The sequence below is a fragment of the Apteryx rowi genome, unplaced genomic scaffold (genome assembly GCF_003343035.1).
Source record: "Apteryx rowi isolate R43461 unplaced genomic scaffold, aptRow1 scaffold_190, whole genome shotgun sequence".
NCBI classification, from domain to species: Eukaryota; Metazoa; Chordata; class Aves; order Apterygiformes; family Apterygidae; genus Apteryx; species Apteryx rowi.
This window is the reverse complement of record NW_020448197.1, coordinates 1613195-1631214: the sequence shown is the minus strand read 5'-3', so window position 1 is coordinate 1631214 and position 18020 is coordinate 1613195. Positions and strand designations below refer to the sequence as shown.

Below are 18020 nucleotides of genomic sequence, written 5' to 3'. Positions count from 1 at the left end.
CTGTCATGATTAATAAAATCTCTATGATGGATGTATATTTCAAAGACTTGCCTCCTTAAATTACTTCTTTAAAAAGAAAGAAAGAAAAAAAAAAAAGCATTAGCAACATGAGTTGATTACTTTGAATAAAAGCTTCACTGCTTGATACAAAATTCTAGTCATTAGTAAGGCTATCCAAGGTAATTAAATGTTGACTAAACAAGGCTGAATATTTAAAAAGAAGTCCAGAGATTTTCTTCTTTGAAATAGCAGGAATATGTTTATGGAGTTCTCTGTCCACGTAATCTGAATGTGCTGTTTGAGGTCTGATACACATGAGAGTATCCTCATTTAATGGAGCTGGTGTCTGAGCCAGAGACGTGAAATGGCTTACCCAAGGTCAGAGCAGCTCGTGGCCGTAGTGACTAGAATGCAAAAATCCCGATGGCAAGGTTTTTCTATGAGCCCCAAGACCACGCTGCCGTTAGAAATGGATAATGGCTTATGAGATTGAGAGTGAACAGATCCACGCTAGTTTTCCTGAAAAGCTGTGGAGGTTTCCACCGGTGGATGAATCACAGGGAGGGTGAAAATCCCGCTTGGTGGAGGGGCAGGCTGGCGGGTGGCGCGACCACTGCCAACGCAGCCGTTTCCTCAGATTGCAGGTGGGAAAGAGCCAACCAGGCGACAGCCGAGCGGCAGCAGAAGCTGGAGGAATCGGCGAACCAGCTGGCCAGCTTCCAGGCTGCCGAAGCGCAGCTGCGCCCCTGGCTCCTGGAGAAGGAGCTCATGATGAGCGTGCTGGGACCCCTCTCCATCGACCCGAACATGCTGAACGCGCAGAAGCAGCAGGTCCAGGTGAGCCGGGAGCTGGGCGCGCGTCTCCTCGGCAGTTTAGGGATGAGGAGGGAGGGAGTCTCTTCTGGTATCTGAAGTGGAAAATTGCGGGCTTTGAGGCTTAAGCTGTGAATGTTTCTGTGTGAGGAGGAAAATGCAAACCTCTGCTGGCTACTAGATTATTTATCTAGCCATAAAAGTGCTCTGCAAATGCTCTGCCACGCAGTGAGTGGTAGGAGAGCAGCCTACTCAGTTACAGATCTAAGGTCTCTTCTCCCAAGTCCTCCAAACCCTGCTGAGTGCAAACTGTGGTGCGTGAGTTGAAATGGGCGCCGTGCTCGAGCCCTGTTCCCTGCACTGGATTGACTCGTCACTGACTCACCTGGCCCCTCTCGGAGAGTGAAATTGCTTTGAGAAGACCTGCGCTGATGCTCTGCAGGACTCATTAATGCTGCCCTCTGCCTGGGGCACCGCCTGGCAGCCTGCCCTGCCTGCACCTAGTGCTCCCAAATCCAAACATGTCTGTAACTGGCCACATCATAAAATAAAACGCCCCGGTTAACATAATTAGATTTTCTTCTCATCTAACTGGTTGACATTACATTACACAGCAGGAGGACATAAAAGAGAGAGAGCAAAGTACTTTATCGCTAGAATCGCAGACCCCTCCCAGGTTTTTAAGTTGAAAGGTCACAGTAAACTGCGATCTCCCCTGCCCACCCGCTGTCCTGCCCAGGCGTGTCTTGGTTTGTTCCTAGTGGTTCCGTGGACTGGATAAAGCCCCTGGAGGTCTGGTTTGTTTTGACTGTGTGTACTCGGAGCTGTCAGTTTTATGCAAACATTTTTATGTTATTTCTGTTCCAGTTTATGCTGAAGGAATTTGAAGCTCGCAGACAACAGCATGAGCAGCTCAACCAGGCGGCTCAGAGCATCTTAACCGGCCCTGGAGATGTTTCTCCATCGACTAACCAGGTGCGGGAAGAGCTCCAAGGGGTTAATCAGAAATGGTCGGAGCTAACGGAGCGTCTCAACTCCCGTTCCAGCCAAATTGACCAAGCCATAGTGAAGAGCACCCAGTACCAGGAATTGCTCCAAGGCCTGTCCGAGAAGGTGAAGGCAGTTGGGCAGCGTCTGAGCAGCCAGTCTGCCATCAGCACACAGCCCGATGCCGTGAAACAGCAGCTGGAGGAAACCAGTGAGATCCGCTCTGACCTAGAGCAGCTGGAAGAGGAGATCGCAGAGGCTCAGACCCTCTGTGATGACCTGTCTGTTCTGATTGGGGAGCAGTATCTCAAAGATGAGTTAAGGAAACGTTTGGAGACAGTGGCGCTTCCTCTCAAAGGGCTGGAAGACCTGGCAGGTGAGACAGCATGGAGAAGTTAGTTATAAGATGTTGGGATGTCCAACTCCTCTCCCTATTTTTTTTACCACAGGGCACTCCCATCACTAGGTTTCTGAGAATAGTAGGGGAAAGGTGACATCATTTTTACTAAAGCACCACATGGGTGTTTCACACGGTACGAAGCACAGGAGAGTTCTCACTCCAAACATCCTCAGGCAAGAGGCCTGGAGCGTGTGCAGAGGTGTCTAGTCCTGGTACTGAAAGCACATCATGTAGCTCTTCAGCAAGCCGGACAAGCTTGTTGAAGTGTGGCATATATTGTTCTTGGAAAAAAAAATGGCCCCTAACTTCAGAATGGGGAGTAGAGAAGACACAGTGGTCACCCTCTAATCCCGGGATGCCCCTTTTGGTTCTCAAGAGGTTGCATTTAGATATTAGTCAGGAGGACTGACTCTACTGCATTATTGTTACTTACTAATTCTTAAGAAATTCATGAACCAGTGAACAAAAAGGCTAGTGATGCAATAGAAAGAGCTCCTTCCTGTTAATCAAAACACAGTTAGTGCATCTGAGATGATATAAGATGATTGCACTTTGTTTATTTAATTCCAGCTTAATTGTAGCGTTCTAATCTTATTTCCATTTCAGCCGACCGGATGAACCGACTGCAGACTGCGCTTGCAAGCTCCCAGCAGTTCCAGCATATGTTTGATGAACTGAGGACCTGGCTAGATGACAAGCTGTGCCAGCAAGCTCAGAGCCAACCCATTTCTGCTAAACTGGAGAGGCTGCAGAGCCAAATTCAGGAACAAGAAGAGTTCCAGAAGAGCCTCAACCAACACAGTGGCACCTATGAGATGATCGTAGCTGAGGGAGAATCTTTGCTGCTTTCTGTCCAGCCTGGGGAGGAAAAGACTACTCTGCAAAACCAGTTGGTCAGCCTCAAAACACACTGGGAAGAGCTCAGCAAGCAGGTTGCTGATAGACACTCCAAACTCAAGGACTGTTTGCAGAAGGCTCAGAAGTACCAACGGCACACGGAAGACCTTCTCCCTTGGGTGGAAGACTGTAAGACAAAGATGTCAGAGCTGGAAGTAACTCTGGATCCTGTGCAGCTGGAGGCAACTCTTCTGAGATCAAAGGCTTTGCTGAGTGACGTGGAGAAGCGCCGCTCCTTGCTTGAGATGCTGAACAGTGCTGCTGACATCCTGATAGATGCTTCTCAGACTGATGAGGATGATGTTCGGGATGAGAAGGCTGGGATCAATCAGAAGATGGATGCCATCACAGAAGAGCTGCAAGCCAAGACAGGCTCCATTGAAGAAATGTCACAGAGGCTCAAAGAGTTTCAAGAGAGCTTCAAGAACATTGAGAAGAAGCTGGAAGGGGCTAAGCACCAGCTGGAGATCTATGATGCACTAGGGCCACAAGCCTGCAGCAACAAGAACTTGGAGAAGCTCAGAGCACAGCAGGAGGTGCTGCAGGCCCTTGAGCCACAAGTGGATTATCTGAAAAACTTCACTCAAGGTCTAGTAGAAGATGCCCCAGATGGGTCTGACTGCTCCCAGCTCTTATGCCAAGCTGAGGTGGCTCAGCAAGACTTTAAAGCTGTGAAGCAGAAAGTAAACGACTGCTGTATGCTCATGGAAAACAAGCTTGAAGGGATCGGCCAGTTCAATAATCGGGTCAGGGAGATGTTCTCTCAACTGGCAGATCTTGATGATGAGCTAGACAGCATGGGCCCCATTGGGAGAGACTCTGACAGCCTTCACTCTCAAGCAGAGGATGTTCGTATGTTCCTGGGCAAACTCCAACAGCTGAAATCTGACATTGAAGCTTCTGAAAATGAATGTAAGAAAATGCTGGAGGACGAAGGGAGCCCTGATTTGTTAGGACTCAAACGTGAACTGGAGACACTAAATAAACAGTGCAGCAAACTGACCGAGAGAGGCAAGAACCGTCAAGAGCAGGTAGAAACAACACTGTCTCGTGTCGAGGACTTTTACAGCAGGCTGAAGGAGCTGACCCACATGACCACAGCAGCAGAAGAGAACGAGGCGTTGCAGTGGGTGGTGGGCACAGAGGTGGAAATCATCAACCAGCAGCTGGCGGACTTCAAGGTAAGTCTTTATGCTATGACATTTCTTAAGTGGTATTTGGTGCTTAAAGGTCTGTCTAGTGTCGTGGCCCTTCGTTTAAGACTGCTGTTCTTCAAGTTATTGTGACTTCATTGTTTGTTACTGAAATGTCAGCGCGCTTGGTGCAGTAAAACACCCTCTGCTCTGGAGAATATAAAATCAACTGCTGGAATTGATAGTCTGTGATGAAAAGATTTTGTGATGGGAGAAAAAACCTTTTCTCTGTTTTCCTGGCAGTGGTCTAATGTTAGAGTGCCAATACCTCATGGCTTTTAGAGGTGGTTGGTATTTAGATTTTTGGAGAGGGAGGAATGTTTCTGAGTCTATTTGAACTGTAAGTTGGCATCGTCTGAGAGTCTAGTCCACCTCAGATCATCCTGTAGGTCTTTCTACCTGTCCTGGCATTTTTGCTTGTTGTTCGCTTCACTTGGGACACATTCTTCCACCTCTGGGTCCTTCATTACAAATAAAGCCACAGATAAACTGTGGGAGAAGAGATGCACACAGGGAATAAAGCCAAGGCAAAGTTAAGTTTTGCTGTAGGCTTTTCGTGCTTTCTGCAAGGAACTGATAGAGGCCATCTAGGCTTGCATGAAACATTTAGCGAGAAAAGGTTTGCAGTGTGCTTGATTTCTATACGGTATTATGGTGCCGGGTCACGCTGTTACACTACATTAATTGCACTAATACTGCTTAGAAATTCTCTTGCTGTGAAACTTCTATTACTGATTTGTTCTGTAGTTGATGATTGGCCTGATTTACATCTTGCCGCTTGTATCCTGGTGATAATGGGTGTTGGGGGGGGGGAGGCACTTTTACAGCCATTTACTTTCCATCACATGGCTAATTGATCCCGTTCCATCACTGAATAGCTCTGCGAAGCCTTAACCAGGACAAGGTATTTCTGTTTAGGGGTTGCCTATCCAAGGAACAGTTTGGGCKTATCGCTCACGGGGCGAATTCAAACCCATCTGATCGTATTGCCGGTGCCTCTGTGTTAGGCGGCCCCTTGCTTTGAACTTGCGTCGTTTGGGAGGGATTTAACTTCATCGTTAGGGGAAAAACAAAAGACGAAAAAGACCACACACAGTTGCTTGGAACAAATACACCCAGAAAGGAGGTTCTGATGTGTATAACCAGTGAAACTTTCCTGCATAGAAAGGGATTGCTCCTGGCTGAGCAGCTCTCATTAGAAATGATGATGAAACTCAATCTCGTTGCAGTTTGCTCGATCGTAACGGTTGCGAGTGGTCTAAATCTCAGTGATCTCAAAGATGATCCATTAAGACAACAGTGGCCACAGCTGTATGAGCCGGTGGCAGGTTGGTGGGGAGGCAGTGTCCTTATCAGGAGTCACTCGTTAGCCTTTGAGGCCACCGGGTGCAGCTGAGGTCTTTGCAAAAAGCTTAGCAGAACAATGAAAGTTGCGGTAGTGATTTTAGGGCTTTGCTATGCGATGGCTGCAAATAAAATGGGGGAGAAGCTACAAGGGGGGCTGGAGTCATGACCGTTACGTAGTGACATTCCTCCTGTGAACAGCTTATCCGGAGAGCAAACATTTTTGCACGAATCATAAACGTTGCACAGCAGATATTTGTCAAGCCTCATCTTATGGTTCTCTCTAAGGGAAATTGCTGTCCCAGCTATCGATCGGCGCATGGAAGGGCATCGCAACCTGGGAGCAGAGACTGTCTTTACTCCGCGGTGAATGCGCAGGCGGGAGAGCAGCGGCACGGGCTGGCTGGGGCTTTGGGGAAAGCAGGGAATGCAGCGGAATAGGAAAAAAAAAAAAAAATTGCTTAGCAAACACTTCTTGCTAAACCACTCATGTTACGGTGCTGAGTGACCTTCCTCCCTGAAGACTGCTGCAAAATTTGGCAGGGAAGTGGGGCGAGAGTGCAGCCCACCAGCGGCGAGCCAGCCCTGCGAGCAGAGCGAACCCGGCCGCGGGCCCCGGAGCTGCTCCGTGGTGGCCGGCAGTGGTGGGAGCCGTGGCCAGGCCGGAGTCTCCCAGAGCACTAGCACCAGCGTTCGGGTTCGTGGCTTGTCCACGAGGGTGGGAGCAGGAGACGGATTTCACCATGGGGGAGGGAAGCGCGCCGGTCCAGCGCTCGCTGAGCGCATGGGAAGGGAAAACGATGGAAGGAAAAAGCCGCGCGTGCGAACTGCGTCGCCACCCCGGAGGCTGCGAGCCGCGGTGGTCTCCCTCCGTGCTGAACGTTGGCAGCACGCTTCGGTTCCCGAGCCAAAATGCGGCTGTGCATGGCAGCTCCAAGAGCTTTGCAGCCGGTCTTGCTCCCATAGGTTTCCTCTCCAATCCTAGGAATTGCAAAGCAGCAAGGTTTGGGGTGGCTGCAGGTGGGAATGGTGCTGCTGGAGATCTTTCTCCTGACTCAATCTCCTTGAGCGCAGGCAATTGCGCTGTTTGGGAGAGGGCTTTTTGGGTTGCGTTGGCTTTTATTCCTCAGTGTCTAATATCGGCTGCTAGTGGACAGCATCAAAACTGTCTCCTTTGCGCATGCTTCTTTTTTGCAATCCAAAATGTGTCTGATGAGGGCCAGAGGCGGCTTTTCAGTTCGGGGAATAAGGTCTCCAGATGTGTTCCTTGGACCTGCATGTGGAAGGCAGAGCTCATCATTCGGGGAATTTGATTGCTGGGGATCTCCAGAAGCGATTTTGATCTGTCTGTCCAGAAGGCTCAAAGGCAGGCAGATTTTATGTCTTAAAGCATTAATTTTAATGAACATCTGTGTAAATGAGATGCAAATTAGGCATGGCCCCAGGGCTCCAAGCGAGTTGCCAATCCAACCCTGACAAAGGTGGGCACTTCTGGGCTCATTGTGTCCGGATTTTAATAAAGAAGATATATTGAAGGCTCTGACTCTGAGGCCATGAACAGATGACTTCTGAAGCAATTTATACTTGAAGCATCCCATATATTTCTCTTCTCCTTGCCTGCAAACACCCCTCAAACTTGCCCCAAGAGGGAACAGGCTGCAACAAACCCTTAACTTCTGGAGACCTGGCACCCATGCATTTCTTTTCTGTCCCCCCAAACCCTTTTCTACAGTCATCGAGGGCCTAATCCTGGCTCTGAGGAGAGACGAGCCTGGTGTAAATGCTCCGCGTAGTCGGGTTGCTTGCACACAGGAAGGCGGCTGGGAAGCAGCTGCCGGCTCTTGCCCGGGGGAGCCTCGTTTGCCGCAGAGGTGTTGCGGTTCGCTGAGCGTGCGTGCGTGGTGAGGAGGATTGTAAGGAACCGGGCGGGAAGAGGTCGTCCAGTTTATCCCTGAGCTTTCTGGTGAGATCGAGCGCAGCCAAAAAGCATTTCTGCGGTTCGGAGCCTGTGCATATATGGACATCTTGATGTATTGCTTTAGATACAGCTGTGCTACAAATAAAATAATACGTTTTTAGCTTGCGTTAAGCTGCCAGCGAGAGCAAAGGAACCTGATCTTTAACTCTTGGTCTTCAGCTTGAGTTTAGCCCAAGTTACTTTATTTCCATCGCTGCTTTGTGGGTCCATCCGTACCAGCCAACCCAAGTTAGCCGGGAGCGCTGCCGCTTGCTGCACGACGCGGATATGGTGTCACCTCTGACGCCCGAGTGTGACGGAAGAGAGCGGCCATCCCATGCGGAGCACAGCTCAGCTCCGGGGGAAAGGTTCAGCGCCGGCCGGAGCCTCCTGGCACGGGATTGCAGAGCACAGGAATGCACCACGTGTGATTTCACTTCAGAGAAAACTGGACTGACTTGGCATCGCTCGTGAAAGCAATAAAACCCCGTATGCTTCTCGGAGGAGCTTTTTTTTTTTTTTTTTTTTTTTGGTAATAAAAGAGCACTAAAAGTTTGAAGATTCTCTCTGTGCTGTGTCCCCGCAAGCGGCGCGCAGCTGAGCCGGGCTCTTTGCGGGAGTGGAGAGAAACAGCCACCACCGCGAGCTCCTTGCAGCAGCATGCAGGCCTGGGCGGTTTTTCCCTCTGTTCCCTCTGCTGTCAGCTTCATTTTCTCAAAGCTTATTGCAATATTAAATTTTAATGACTGAAGTCAAATGAGCTACAGTTTAAATGTTCCTTCACATAACGGCGATGTTGACTCAATTTAGCAAACAGCAAAATTCCCCCGGCAAGTAATTCCCCAGGTGGGGACGTGGGACATGGGATGCAACGCGTTCCCCTTGCCCTCTCTCGYGTACCAGCAACCCCAGAGCCTCACAGACCCCAAATTACAACCATTCCTCCCTAAAGCCTGGAAGATAATACCATGCTTCGAATAAAGCCRTTGATGCCGTTCGGTGCAAGAGGCTGATCTTCGTGTGCAAGCTCTAGAAGAAGAGGTGTCGCTTGTTATTTGGTCGTGGTGGTGCCCAAAAGCCGCAGGCATGGGCTTGGCTTGTCTGTCCAAAGAGCATCCGTCAGTCTGGGCCTCTGGAAGCCGAGCTAATCAAATTCTTCCGTGTTTTTTGGGAAGACGTCAGCGCCCGGGCAGCTTGGCCTCCGGCTCTTGCTCTAACCGTGCTCGAGCCCTGTTTTGCTTGCTCCCAAACTATCTTTTTATGCAATGGATTTTGGACTTGGGTTTCAAGGCTTGTCTGGTACTTAGCACTGACGATTTTGAATTGTGAGCTAGGTCCTCTTCAGTTCGTAGCGTTAGTTTTGGACGTTTTCTGAAGCTCCCGCATTTCACCTACAGAGCCGAGAGTGTCACCCAGCCGCGCCGGGCTCCCTGGGTGCACGGTGTCACCRGAGCCTTTTAGGCTTCCTACAGCGTAGGGTGATGCTTGGAAATGAAAAGCTGCTCTTTGCCATTCCAAAAGCAGCAAGTCAGAGCACTTCTGCGTTTCGGGGAAACTGCGTTTCGGGGAAACAGTTTCCTTCTCGTGATGGAGGTCAGAGCAGAAATTGGGCAAGCTGCCTTCCCTTCCCAAGTTGTGCTGAGGCCAGAAATAACATTTGCAAGCGCCTGAACAGCTTCACCCTAACCGAAACCTGCGAGAAAGCAGCAAACTGGTTGGCATAACCAAGCGGAAGGGTTGCTTGCGCCTCCCAAGTGGAAAGGGTGCGGATGCGGTTTGAACAGGGCGGGCGGAGGTTTGCGCCCCAGAAGGCGACCGCGTTTGGGGTGATTTGCCTGGGGAGACGAGCAGCTGCGCGCTGAGCTGCTGCCGAAACGCCGTCCCCTCCCAGCGCCGGTACCCCCCACCGTACCTAAACCTATACTTTTGCCCAGTGTCTCCGTGCAGCGTTTGAGCAGGAAAGCTTGCGAGCCGGGACCTGTCGGAGCTGGCACATGCAGCAGGTTTTATCCGTGATCTTGCCTCGGAGTAATAATTAAACCCCACCCTTACCCAAACCAAAAAGGATGGGGAAAATTGGTGTTTTTCRACCCAGAGTCTCGGGCTCCAAGAGGCCCCCGGTGTAGGGCGGGTGCTGCCGAAGGSGTCGGCTGCGGGGAGCTGGCAGGGGCCAAGCGCCGGGCCGGACCCACACGGCTTTGCCGGGACAGGGAGCAGGAAGCGGAATATCATCTCGAGCTGTTTGTCCATCTCCTCTGCTGGAGAAGACTATGGGGGGAAAAAATCTGCTGTGCGCTAATGAAACGCTATTCACTGAATTAATGAATTCGCAGCAGCAATGCTTAGCGGCAACAAAGGACTTTCCAGTTCTTTTTTTTTTTTTTTTCTTCCCTTCCTTAGTTTTTGAGAAATTACTGTAGCAACCTAGGGAGCGAGTTGGAGGAGGAGAGGAGTCCTCCAGCTGGCGCTCYGGTTGCCACGAAGGATTCGGTAAAGACAGGACGAGAGTTAACCCGTGAGCGAGCAAAGCCACCTCGCTCCGCGCCGTTCCTCCTCCTGCCGCGAGTCTTCTGGGGCGGTTATTCGAAACCGGAGTTGCTCAACGCGCTGTGCTTAGGCAACGCTGCTTCGTGCCAATAAAGGTTTTATCCTGGAGGATGGGAGAGGGGGAGGGAGAATCCCTAGACAGCAATAACTTAAGACGCATTCCCATTTTATTTTAGAGCGGGTCAGGTCGTGGGGGCCGGCAGCACCCTCTTTGTCTGCTTTAAAAGAAAGAGAAAAAGAATAGGGGGGTGGCGGGGGGGAGAAGTCCCAGGAGTGGTGATGCAGTTGGTGAGTAAAGCCGTGAACGGCATTAGTCATCTTCCCATTGAGATGCCGCTCGTTGCCGTTCTGCGCCGGGTCCTCCCCGCTTCACCCGCGGGAAAGGGAGCGATTAGCCACGGCCCGCGGCGGAAAGGCCCCTCACTCCGGCGCGCTATTTATTACTCCCTTAATCCTCCCAGCCTCTGGGATGGGGCGCTGGCTTGGCGCTGCCGCAACRGCCGGGCAGAGCTTGGCGTTTCCCCAGCTCGGGGCTGGGCGCTGGCGCGAGAGGAGCCACGGCGCGGTGCGCGGACCGGGCGACGGGCAACCTCGCCGATGAGAACGGTGAAAGCGGTGCCAAGGTTTCCCTGAGGTTTTGGTAGCGTTTGCGACATCTTAGCGCCGCCGCGTCTACATCCGGCGTCCTTGCGCCGCTGCCCGAGACGGCCGCTTCCCGGGGCGCGGAGGCACTTGCCCTTCGGCGCTCAACGGAGCTAAGGTTTACYGCGTCCCCCATCCCAAAACAGCGGATAAAAGTAATCCCAGCCTGACTATGGCTCCGTGTGGGCAGAGCCGCTGCCTCTGGGCCTGGCCTGCTGGAGCGCAAGTTTTTGCACGAAGAGGTCCTCGTGCGTCCCCTCGCGCTGCCGTAGGTTTAAGCGCACCCGAGTAAAGGAGAAGCCACTTGGGAAGGGATCCGCTGCCTCGGGAAGGGCAGTGCTGGCAGAGGGCAAGAAGGGCCGGGCGGACTCGGGGTGACCGAAATAGGCTGTTTCTTTCCTGACGTTGCTCCTCCAGCTTGGGTTCACGGGACGCGTTTCCCGGCAGACTGGGAAAGAGCGCGGTCCCTAGCTCGCAAGGACGGCGTTTTGCGCTCGTCCTTTGTAGCAGCCTTTCTGGCGCCTCCTCGTGTCCCGGGGCTCGGTCCCCGCGCTGGGGTGTCCCCACGGCGGGGTGTCCCGGCACGTGCCGGCCGCGCAGCCCGCGCCGCCCATGCGCAGGCAGCCGAGGAGGACGCGTAGCCCGTGTCGGGATTGCAAGTCTCAACTTGAGCGCGTGAACGAAGCCGGGAGCTGATGAGCGGAGATATTTATACCGCATACCCAGCGCGCTATTTCTTGGGGCGGCGCGTTAGCAGGCTCGCAGACGGTGCCCGCGCGCCCGGCCCCGCATTCCCCTTCCGCACGGGGCTCTCGGGCTGCTCTGGCAGTAACTCAGCACCCGCCGTCCGGGGAGGTGGGTCCCCGTCCCACGTCCCGCGCCCGCCGTGTCCCCGACGGGGCAGGGAGGGGACAGTCCGCCACTTGTTCTCCTGATCTCGCAGCCCAGCTGATGGTATTTTTAACCCTTATATGACCGCAAAGGAATGCGTGTGGCTCCTTGGAGTCGTCCAGTTCGGAGCAGCTGGGGGAGACTGGGCTGGGAGCGGGGAYGGGCTGCATGATGGTGTCTTCTCGTTGAACGCTTTCCAGACCTACTTAAAGTATCTCTGGCTAGTATTTTGAGCATCAGCAACACAAGCAAAAATGCCTCCTCTCTCACAGCTGTTAAACTGTCTTAAAGGCACCATCTCCCCTGTTGGAGAAGATGCTGATAAGTGGAAGAGAGGTCGTTTTGCCTGGACTCTGCTGGGCACTGCGTGGTCTGCCAGGCCACCGTGGAGAGGACTAACACCAGACCTGGCTGCGGCGAGTTGCCAAAGCCGAGCTGGGAAGCGTTATTTGTGGTATTTGAGTGGCGTAGCCCGTATGGACTTCTAATCCGCTAATCTGGGAGCGTTGTAAATAAATGTGTTTGCAGAAGAGACACTTGAGTGCAAGTGGCCCCTGCAGTGCGTGGCCTTCTCATTCTTTGGAAATAAATTTCTCTGGAACAGGGGAAGAGCAAAACGCACACTCAGGCCTTGTCTTCCCCAAAGGCAGCGTTGCTGGCGTGCGCTGGTTCATCGAGAAGCCGTTGATGAGTTTTGACCTTGACTTGTCAGTGGGAAGGCAGGAAACGCACAGCACTTTTTCTTGAGCAGAACCTGGCGTCTCAGTGCAAGCTGAGAACAAGAGTAAATTCAGCCGAGAGCTGCTGAGAATGACCAAATCGTAACGATTTTTTTTTCTTTTTTTGTTTTTTTGCCCTAAAACAATTATGCTGTAATCAAACCGTTTCTTTCAGAAGTCAGCTTGGGTCATGGTTCCAAAACCACCCACTCGCGCATGCTTTGGTTACTTTGCCAGGTCTCAGCTGGCCTGTGCGGAGGGAGATGGCCGGAGGAATGTCCTCTTGCAGAGGAGGGTTCATTAACTGGTGGTGTTGATACTCTGCAGAGTTTTCAGGAGATACTAAAAATACCAGCTTTGCATCAGACCAGGAATGCCGAGTTCCCAGAGGGGTGAAGGAGACGGGAAGCCGTTGTCCRGCGCGGCTGGGCAGGGGAGGAAGGGGTGCCTGGCCCCGGCCGGCGTGTAGGTGCTCCTCGTCCAGAGGTGAGACCTGGAGTCCAGGGCTCTGCAGAGAAGTGTCTATCCTGTGACAGGAACGGATGTGTCCGGCTCCCCTCTTCTTGCTGTGGGACTTTCCCGTCACTCTAAGGTGTCCAGACTAGTCCTCTTCGTTTTCTGAGCAAAGGGAGCAGCTGTAATCATTCAGGCTAGAGCAGATGAAGCCTCGAAGCTGCTGGAGAGCAGCTCGGACTTTGGATTAGTCACCGCAGCGTTTAAAGAACAATTGCCAACTCTTCTGCCGAAGCAGTGATTTAAAATGTCTCCCATCCAGAGGATTCTCTGGATGCTAACGCACTTACCTCACTTCCTCAAGGAATACTGGAGCAGTTTATTAATCGCTCCATGCCTCGGCGCTGGGTAAGGCGCAGCGTCTGCAGGCGCCCCGGGGTGGCAATACCTCCCCGTCTTCCCGCCCGCGGGCATTGACTCTCCCGGTGATACCCAGGGCTATCCCGGCTGGACTCCAGTCAGGCCTGTTAGCCGCAGAGGGGAATTTGTGGGAAAATGGGGCAGCTACAGATAAAAATGTGTATTTTGCCAGTTTGTGCCTCCCGGTCTCCAAACAAGCCGTCCCGGCTCTGAGGACCTGCCACCCCGGCAGGTGGCTCTACCTTGAGCGCTCAGTCCCAAACAGGATTATTCCAGGGCTGGTTCAGGGCGGCTTTTCCTCCTCTCCCGTTGGGAAGCAGGTGAACGGGGCRTCGTGGGAGCTCCAGTTTGCCCAGCGATGAATGCAGCACGCCGTGGTGCCGGGCTGGGTCGGGTTGCTCATGTAACACGTGGGCTCCAGGCTTCGTTGAGGGGAATTATTCATACCAGCACCTCTGTTAGGTGCCTTGCAGGGAAAGGGCTAGGACAGGGCTCTTGCACCCTTGTAAAAAACGCAGGGCTTGCTGCGTTGGTGCCCCYCAGCAGGCAAAACTGCGGTGCCTGTTACTCCAGGAGGTTGTTTTTCAACCCGTTTYGAAAGATTTTTTTCCAGCGGAGGTGCAGACCCCTGCGAAAGAAAGCGCGGGCTTGCAACGAATTAATGGGCTACAGGCGGCGAATCGCCGCGTTAAAGGCACKCTCTACATCGTGGGCAGCCCCAGCCTTTCCGCTTTGAAGAGGGGATTGTGCCGTGGCTGAGGCCCGACGTGAAATCGGTTTGAAGTCAGCTGTAAGCCGAGCGGATAAAAGCGTAACGGGCCCCGCACAGTTGGATAGGATTAGCCCGGGCGCTGCTGTCTGCAGCACGCTGCAAGCTCTGGGCTTGCCCACGCAGCGCCGCTAACCTCGCAACGCGCAGAAACGGCAATTTCCAAGGTTTGGCGAAAGTAGCGAGTTCAGAAGGAAAGCCACAGCAACGAAAAGGAGATAAAGCCCTCGGAAGTTATGGCAAACGCAGCAAAGGCTTTAAAAAAACGTGACTTCCCCGCCTCCCCCAGTAAAAATCCCATCAAAACCTCAGAAGTACTTTTTAAGGCAGATCTTGAATGTGCGTGAGTCGGCTTTGTGCTTTTATCCTGGAATCGGGGTGTTTAACAGATCTCCCTCGTCAGAGCTGCTCTGCAGACCAAGCCAAGAGCTGGGCCGCTCGTGGGCCAAACGCCTCCGTCCGTAAGGATAAAACCCCCTGAAAATCCCCTCGTAGGGATAAAGCTGCTAAATTCCAGGCGGAAGCTGGCGTCAGCCTTGGGGGGAGACTCAGGTTTTTATTCCCTCCGCCTTGCTTGGATGCGGCATGACATCCAAACGCGGCGGTCCAGCCTCTGCTGCTGGCTCAGTAACCCGTGCGGAGTCGGACCCGGACAAAACGCCCGGTCTAAAGCCAGGAGCTCTCCCACGGCCACCCTTTGCCACCGGTGCGACCTGGCAGCGATGGTGAGTGCGTAACGCTGAGCTGGGCTTGCCTGGGACGGGCAGGAGGGAGCTGGCAGCGGGCGCCCGGGTGGGGGTTAACGGTCCGAGGAGGAGGAAGGTCCTCGGTCGTGGCCTGGGCTCATCGGTGGTGTGCGGATCCGAGATTCGGAGCTGTCCGTGGCCTCTCTTGATAGTCACCGTAACGCAGATCCCTCCTTTCCAGCTGCTCAGATACTTTAAAAGAAAGCTAAAAATACAGTGGTTTCCGAATAGCGCTTTCCCGTGTAAACAGCCGCTGGAGCGGCCGGCAGGATGTCGTGCAGCGGTAAACAGGGTGACGTCGCCCCGTGATGGGAAGGGTGCGGGGTCCTCGCGCCGGAGACGGCGGCCGTAGGAGGAGAGCTCGAAAGCCGCGGGTTCGGAGAYGCACGGAGACGCTCCTGCTCTAAGCAGGTTTCCCAGTGGGTCTGTTTTTAAGTCCCCTGTTTCTAAGCGGGTCTGAAAACCCCTCTGAGGGGGCTTTAGCAGAGCTGCTTTATTCCCAGTCTGGAGGGTCCGGAGGTGGGAATGGTGCTCCAGGGCACCGAACGGCCAAGAGCAGGACGGAGGCTGGCGCTGGGCGGTGGAAGGAGAGGAGGCCTGGGCGTCCGTCCGTCTGTGCTCTCCGTGTGCGGGAGGGCTCCCGGACGTCTGGCTGCTGCCCTGGGCCTTTGATGGGGGGGAAAGCGGAGACTTGGCAGGGAGGAAGCAGGAGCTCATGAGTGGAAATATCCTTGAGGGGACTGAGAGGTGGAGATGGGTGGGAAGGGTGAGGAGTTAGGAGAGCTGAGACAAGAACCTGTGCTAGCGGCCAGGCCGCTAGCGGGAGCGTTGGCATCCCAGTGCCCGCGTAAACCAGCACCCGCCGGCTGGAACCCGAAGTCAGATGAGGCTGAAACGCAAGCGTGTAGCGAAGCAGGTAAAAGGAGATTTGCTAGCTAAACAAAAGCCATATATGGGGTCCTCCCGGTCCGTCCTGTCCTCCTTAAACGCTGAGCTTCAGGGTCCAGCTAGCTGTGAAACGAGCAGCCACACTTTCCTGAGCTCTGGGGCTTGAGGATCTGGAAGCTCTATCAGCCGTTTATTTCAGTAACAGAGATTGCTGCTGGCAGGTTTCCACATTCCAGAGCCATCGGAAAGGACAAAAATTCAAACGGGACCTTCCCGTCCTGCCCCATCCCTCTCTAGCACTAGGTAGCGAATACAAAGCTGGAGCAAAACCCTGCAGCGAGGATTGCGGTTCTCAGCACCCTTCGCCTGGGGACTTCCATGGCCATCGGTTATTTCGGGATGCCGGTGGCATTCCCGTGAGTTTAAAGCCTAGTGGCCGGCAACTTGGGGAACCTGCTAGAGCTTGAACTCAAATCTCCAGGCCGGACATGGCAGGTTTTTAATTGGCTTTAGCGCTCGCCGAATATCTCCCTAATGGTTTTAGGGATGGCGGGGGGATGCGTTAGAGGAAGACTTGGCTTGCTTTTGGCACGTGACTTGGTGAGGAAATAGGAAAAGAATTTCTGGCTGTGAAGCTGGCAGTTCCACATCGAGATCATTCTTTATAGTGGAACAAAAAGCCTCAGCGCCCCCAGCCTGGATTCCTGGAATTCCTCGCAGAAGGGGCCCCCGAGCATTTARCGGTCCTGCCCGGGGAGAGCTGCAGCAGGCAAGGTGGTAGTGGGGGGAGAGGCCCAGGCCGGCTCCGGTTCAGAGCTGGAATTGCGCGGCCTGCCCTTCCCGTGTTGTTTCAGCTGCATCGAATTAATAGCACACACCAAGACCTGTTCCCCCCGCCGTATAAAAATCTGGGCTTTTGCTCGGTGCCAGAGATGAGCTAGGACGGGCTCGGGACGTGTCGGAGGGAACGTCGGCAGCCGAGCCCGGCGGAGGCGGCCGTGCCAGCCGGGACCCTCGGTGCAGCCGTCCCGCAGCGCTCCCACTTCGGAGCGGGGGACGCAGCCTTGGACAGACTGGAGTACCTGCAGGTGCTCCCGGGCGGTTAATCCAGATCACCTATCATTCAGCGCTCGCAGGGTGGGACTGGATGTGGTGTATATACGGTTGCCAAGTCTCCATTCCTCCCCCGCCCGCCAAATTTCTTTGGTCATATCTAATCATGGAAATAAGAAAAGGGGTTTCCAAAGCTTTCTCATTGTTTTCAACCAGCTTTCGGCAATTTGACAAGTGTTTCTCTTTCCAAATCTTGAAAATCTCCTTTTTTTGCAAGATGCCTGTTTCCATTTTTCAGAAAGGGACAGTAATACCTTGGGGGATAGGGTCTCCCAGCCGTTGCTGGCTGCAGTTTGCCCGTCCAGCGAAGGAAGGTGTGTGTGTTTGCTTTTGGCACCGGGGCGCAGTGTGTTGGGTGGCACGGTCGTGCCAGGGAGCCGCGCGTGCGAGCGGAGGGCTCGAGGCTGCGGAGTCGGGCAACTTGGATTCACTTCGTGGCGGTGCCGTGAGCTTCCTCTTTGACCTTGGGCAAGGCGAAATGTTTTTGGAGATACCAGGCACCTGCAGCATGCTCTGACCTCCAGTACTTGCGGAGCTGCAGCGTGTCTGAGAAATCAGGCCTTTAATCTCCCTTGGCTTCGATTGCTCATCTCTAAAATGGATATATTGCTCATCAAGGCAGTGCGAGAAGGTTTTCTGGGAAGTTGCAATGCAACGAAGGCAGGGACCAGCCAAGCGGGCCTGGGTTAACGTCTTACCGCGTTAGTGCTAGAGGAGGATAGCATGCGTTGGACGCTTTTGTGTATTAAGAACCTGTCAGGCCTTCTCTTTTATTTTTAGCCTGTTGTTATAATTCAGCCATGCAGTCGCAGGAAGTGTGTCTTGTGGGGTGTGCGATGCCTCGGGTGGGTTGTTGCCTAGAGATGTGCCGAGGCTGCTTCGAGCCCTCCTGTTTTCTCTCCCGAGTCTGTGACTTCTCTCCCAGCATCACTTCAAAACAGTGATTCACACGTTCAGCCTGCCTCCCTTTCCCGGCCCTACGGCGGCATTTTCGCATCGTCCCCATCTCCTAGGTGCGGGGGGACGAGCGGGCGATGGGGCTCGGGGCAGGCGACCCASACTGGGGGCGCCTAGTTGCAAGCAAAGAGCTGTGACACCTAATGTCATGCCATTAATGTAGTACTAATATTTTTTTTATGCCCGGAAACCCGTATTACGACGAGTTGGGCTGCACGCCTGGGCTCCCCGCGGGCAGCGGGGCTCGGTGGAGCCGGAGAGCGGGGCTCGGTCTGAGCGCGGCG

The 18020-nt window shown here is 53.5% G+C and overlaps 1 protein-coding gene across 1 annotated transcript in view; it reads left to right on the top strand.

Annotated features, from left to right (window-relative positions):
- Positions 1-637: 637 nt before the first annotated feature.
- LOC112964386 (microtubule-actin cross-linking factor 1-like) overlaps positions 638-18020 on the top strand; it is a gene marked incomplete at its 5' end in the record, with an annotated part of 65557 nt that continues 48174 nt past the window's right edge. The window contains 3 exons of the mRNA XM_026062438.1: positions 638-837; positions 1681-2176; positions 2807-4278. Coding sequence (XP_025918223.1) covers positions 638-837; positions 1681-2176; positions 2807-4278 — 2168 coding nt within the window. The remainder of the gene's footprint in view (positions 838-1680; positions 2177-2806; positions 4279-18020) is intronic.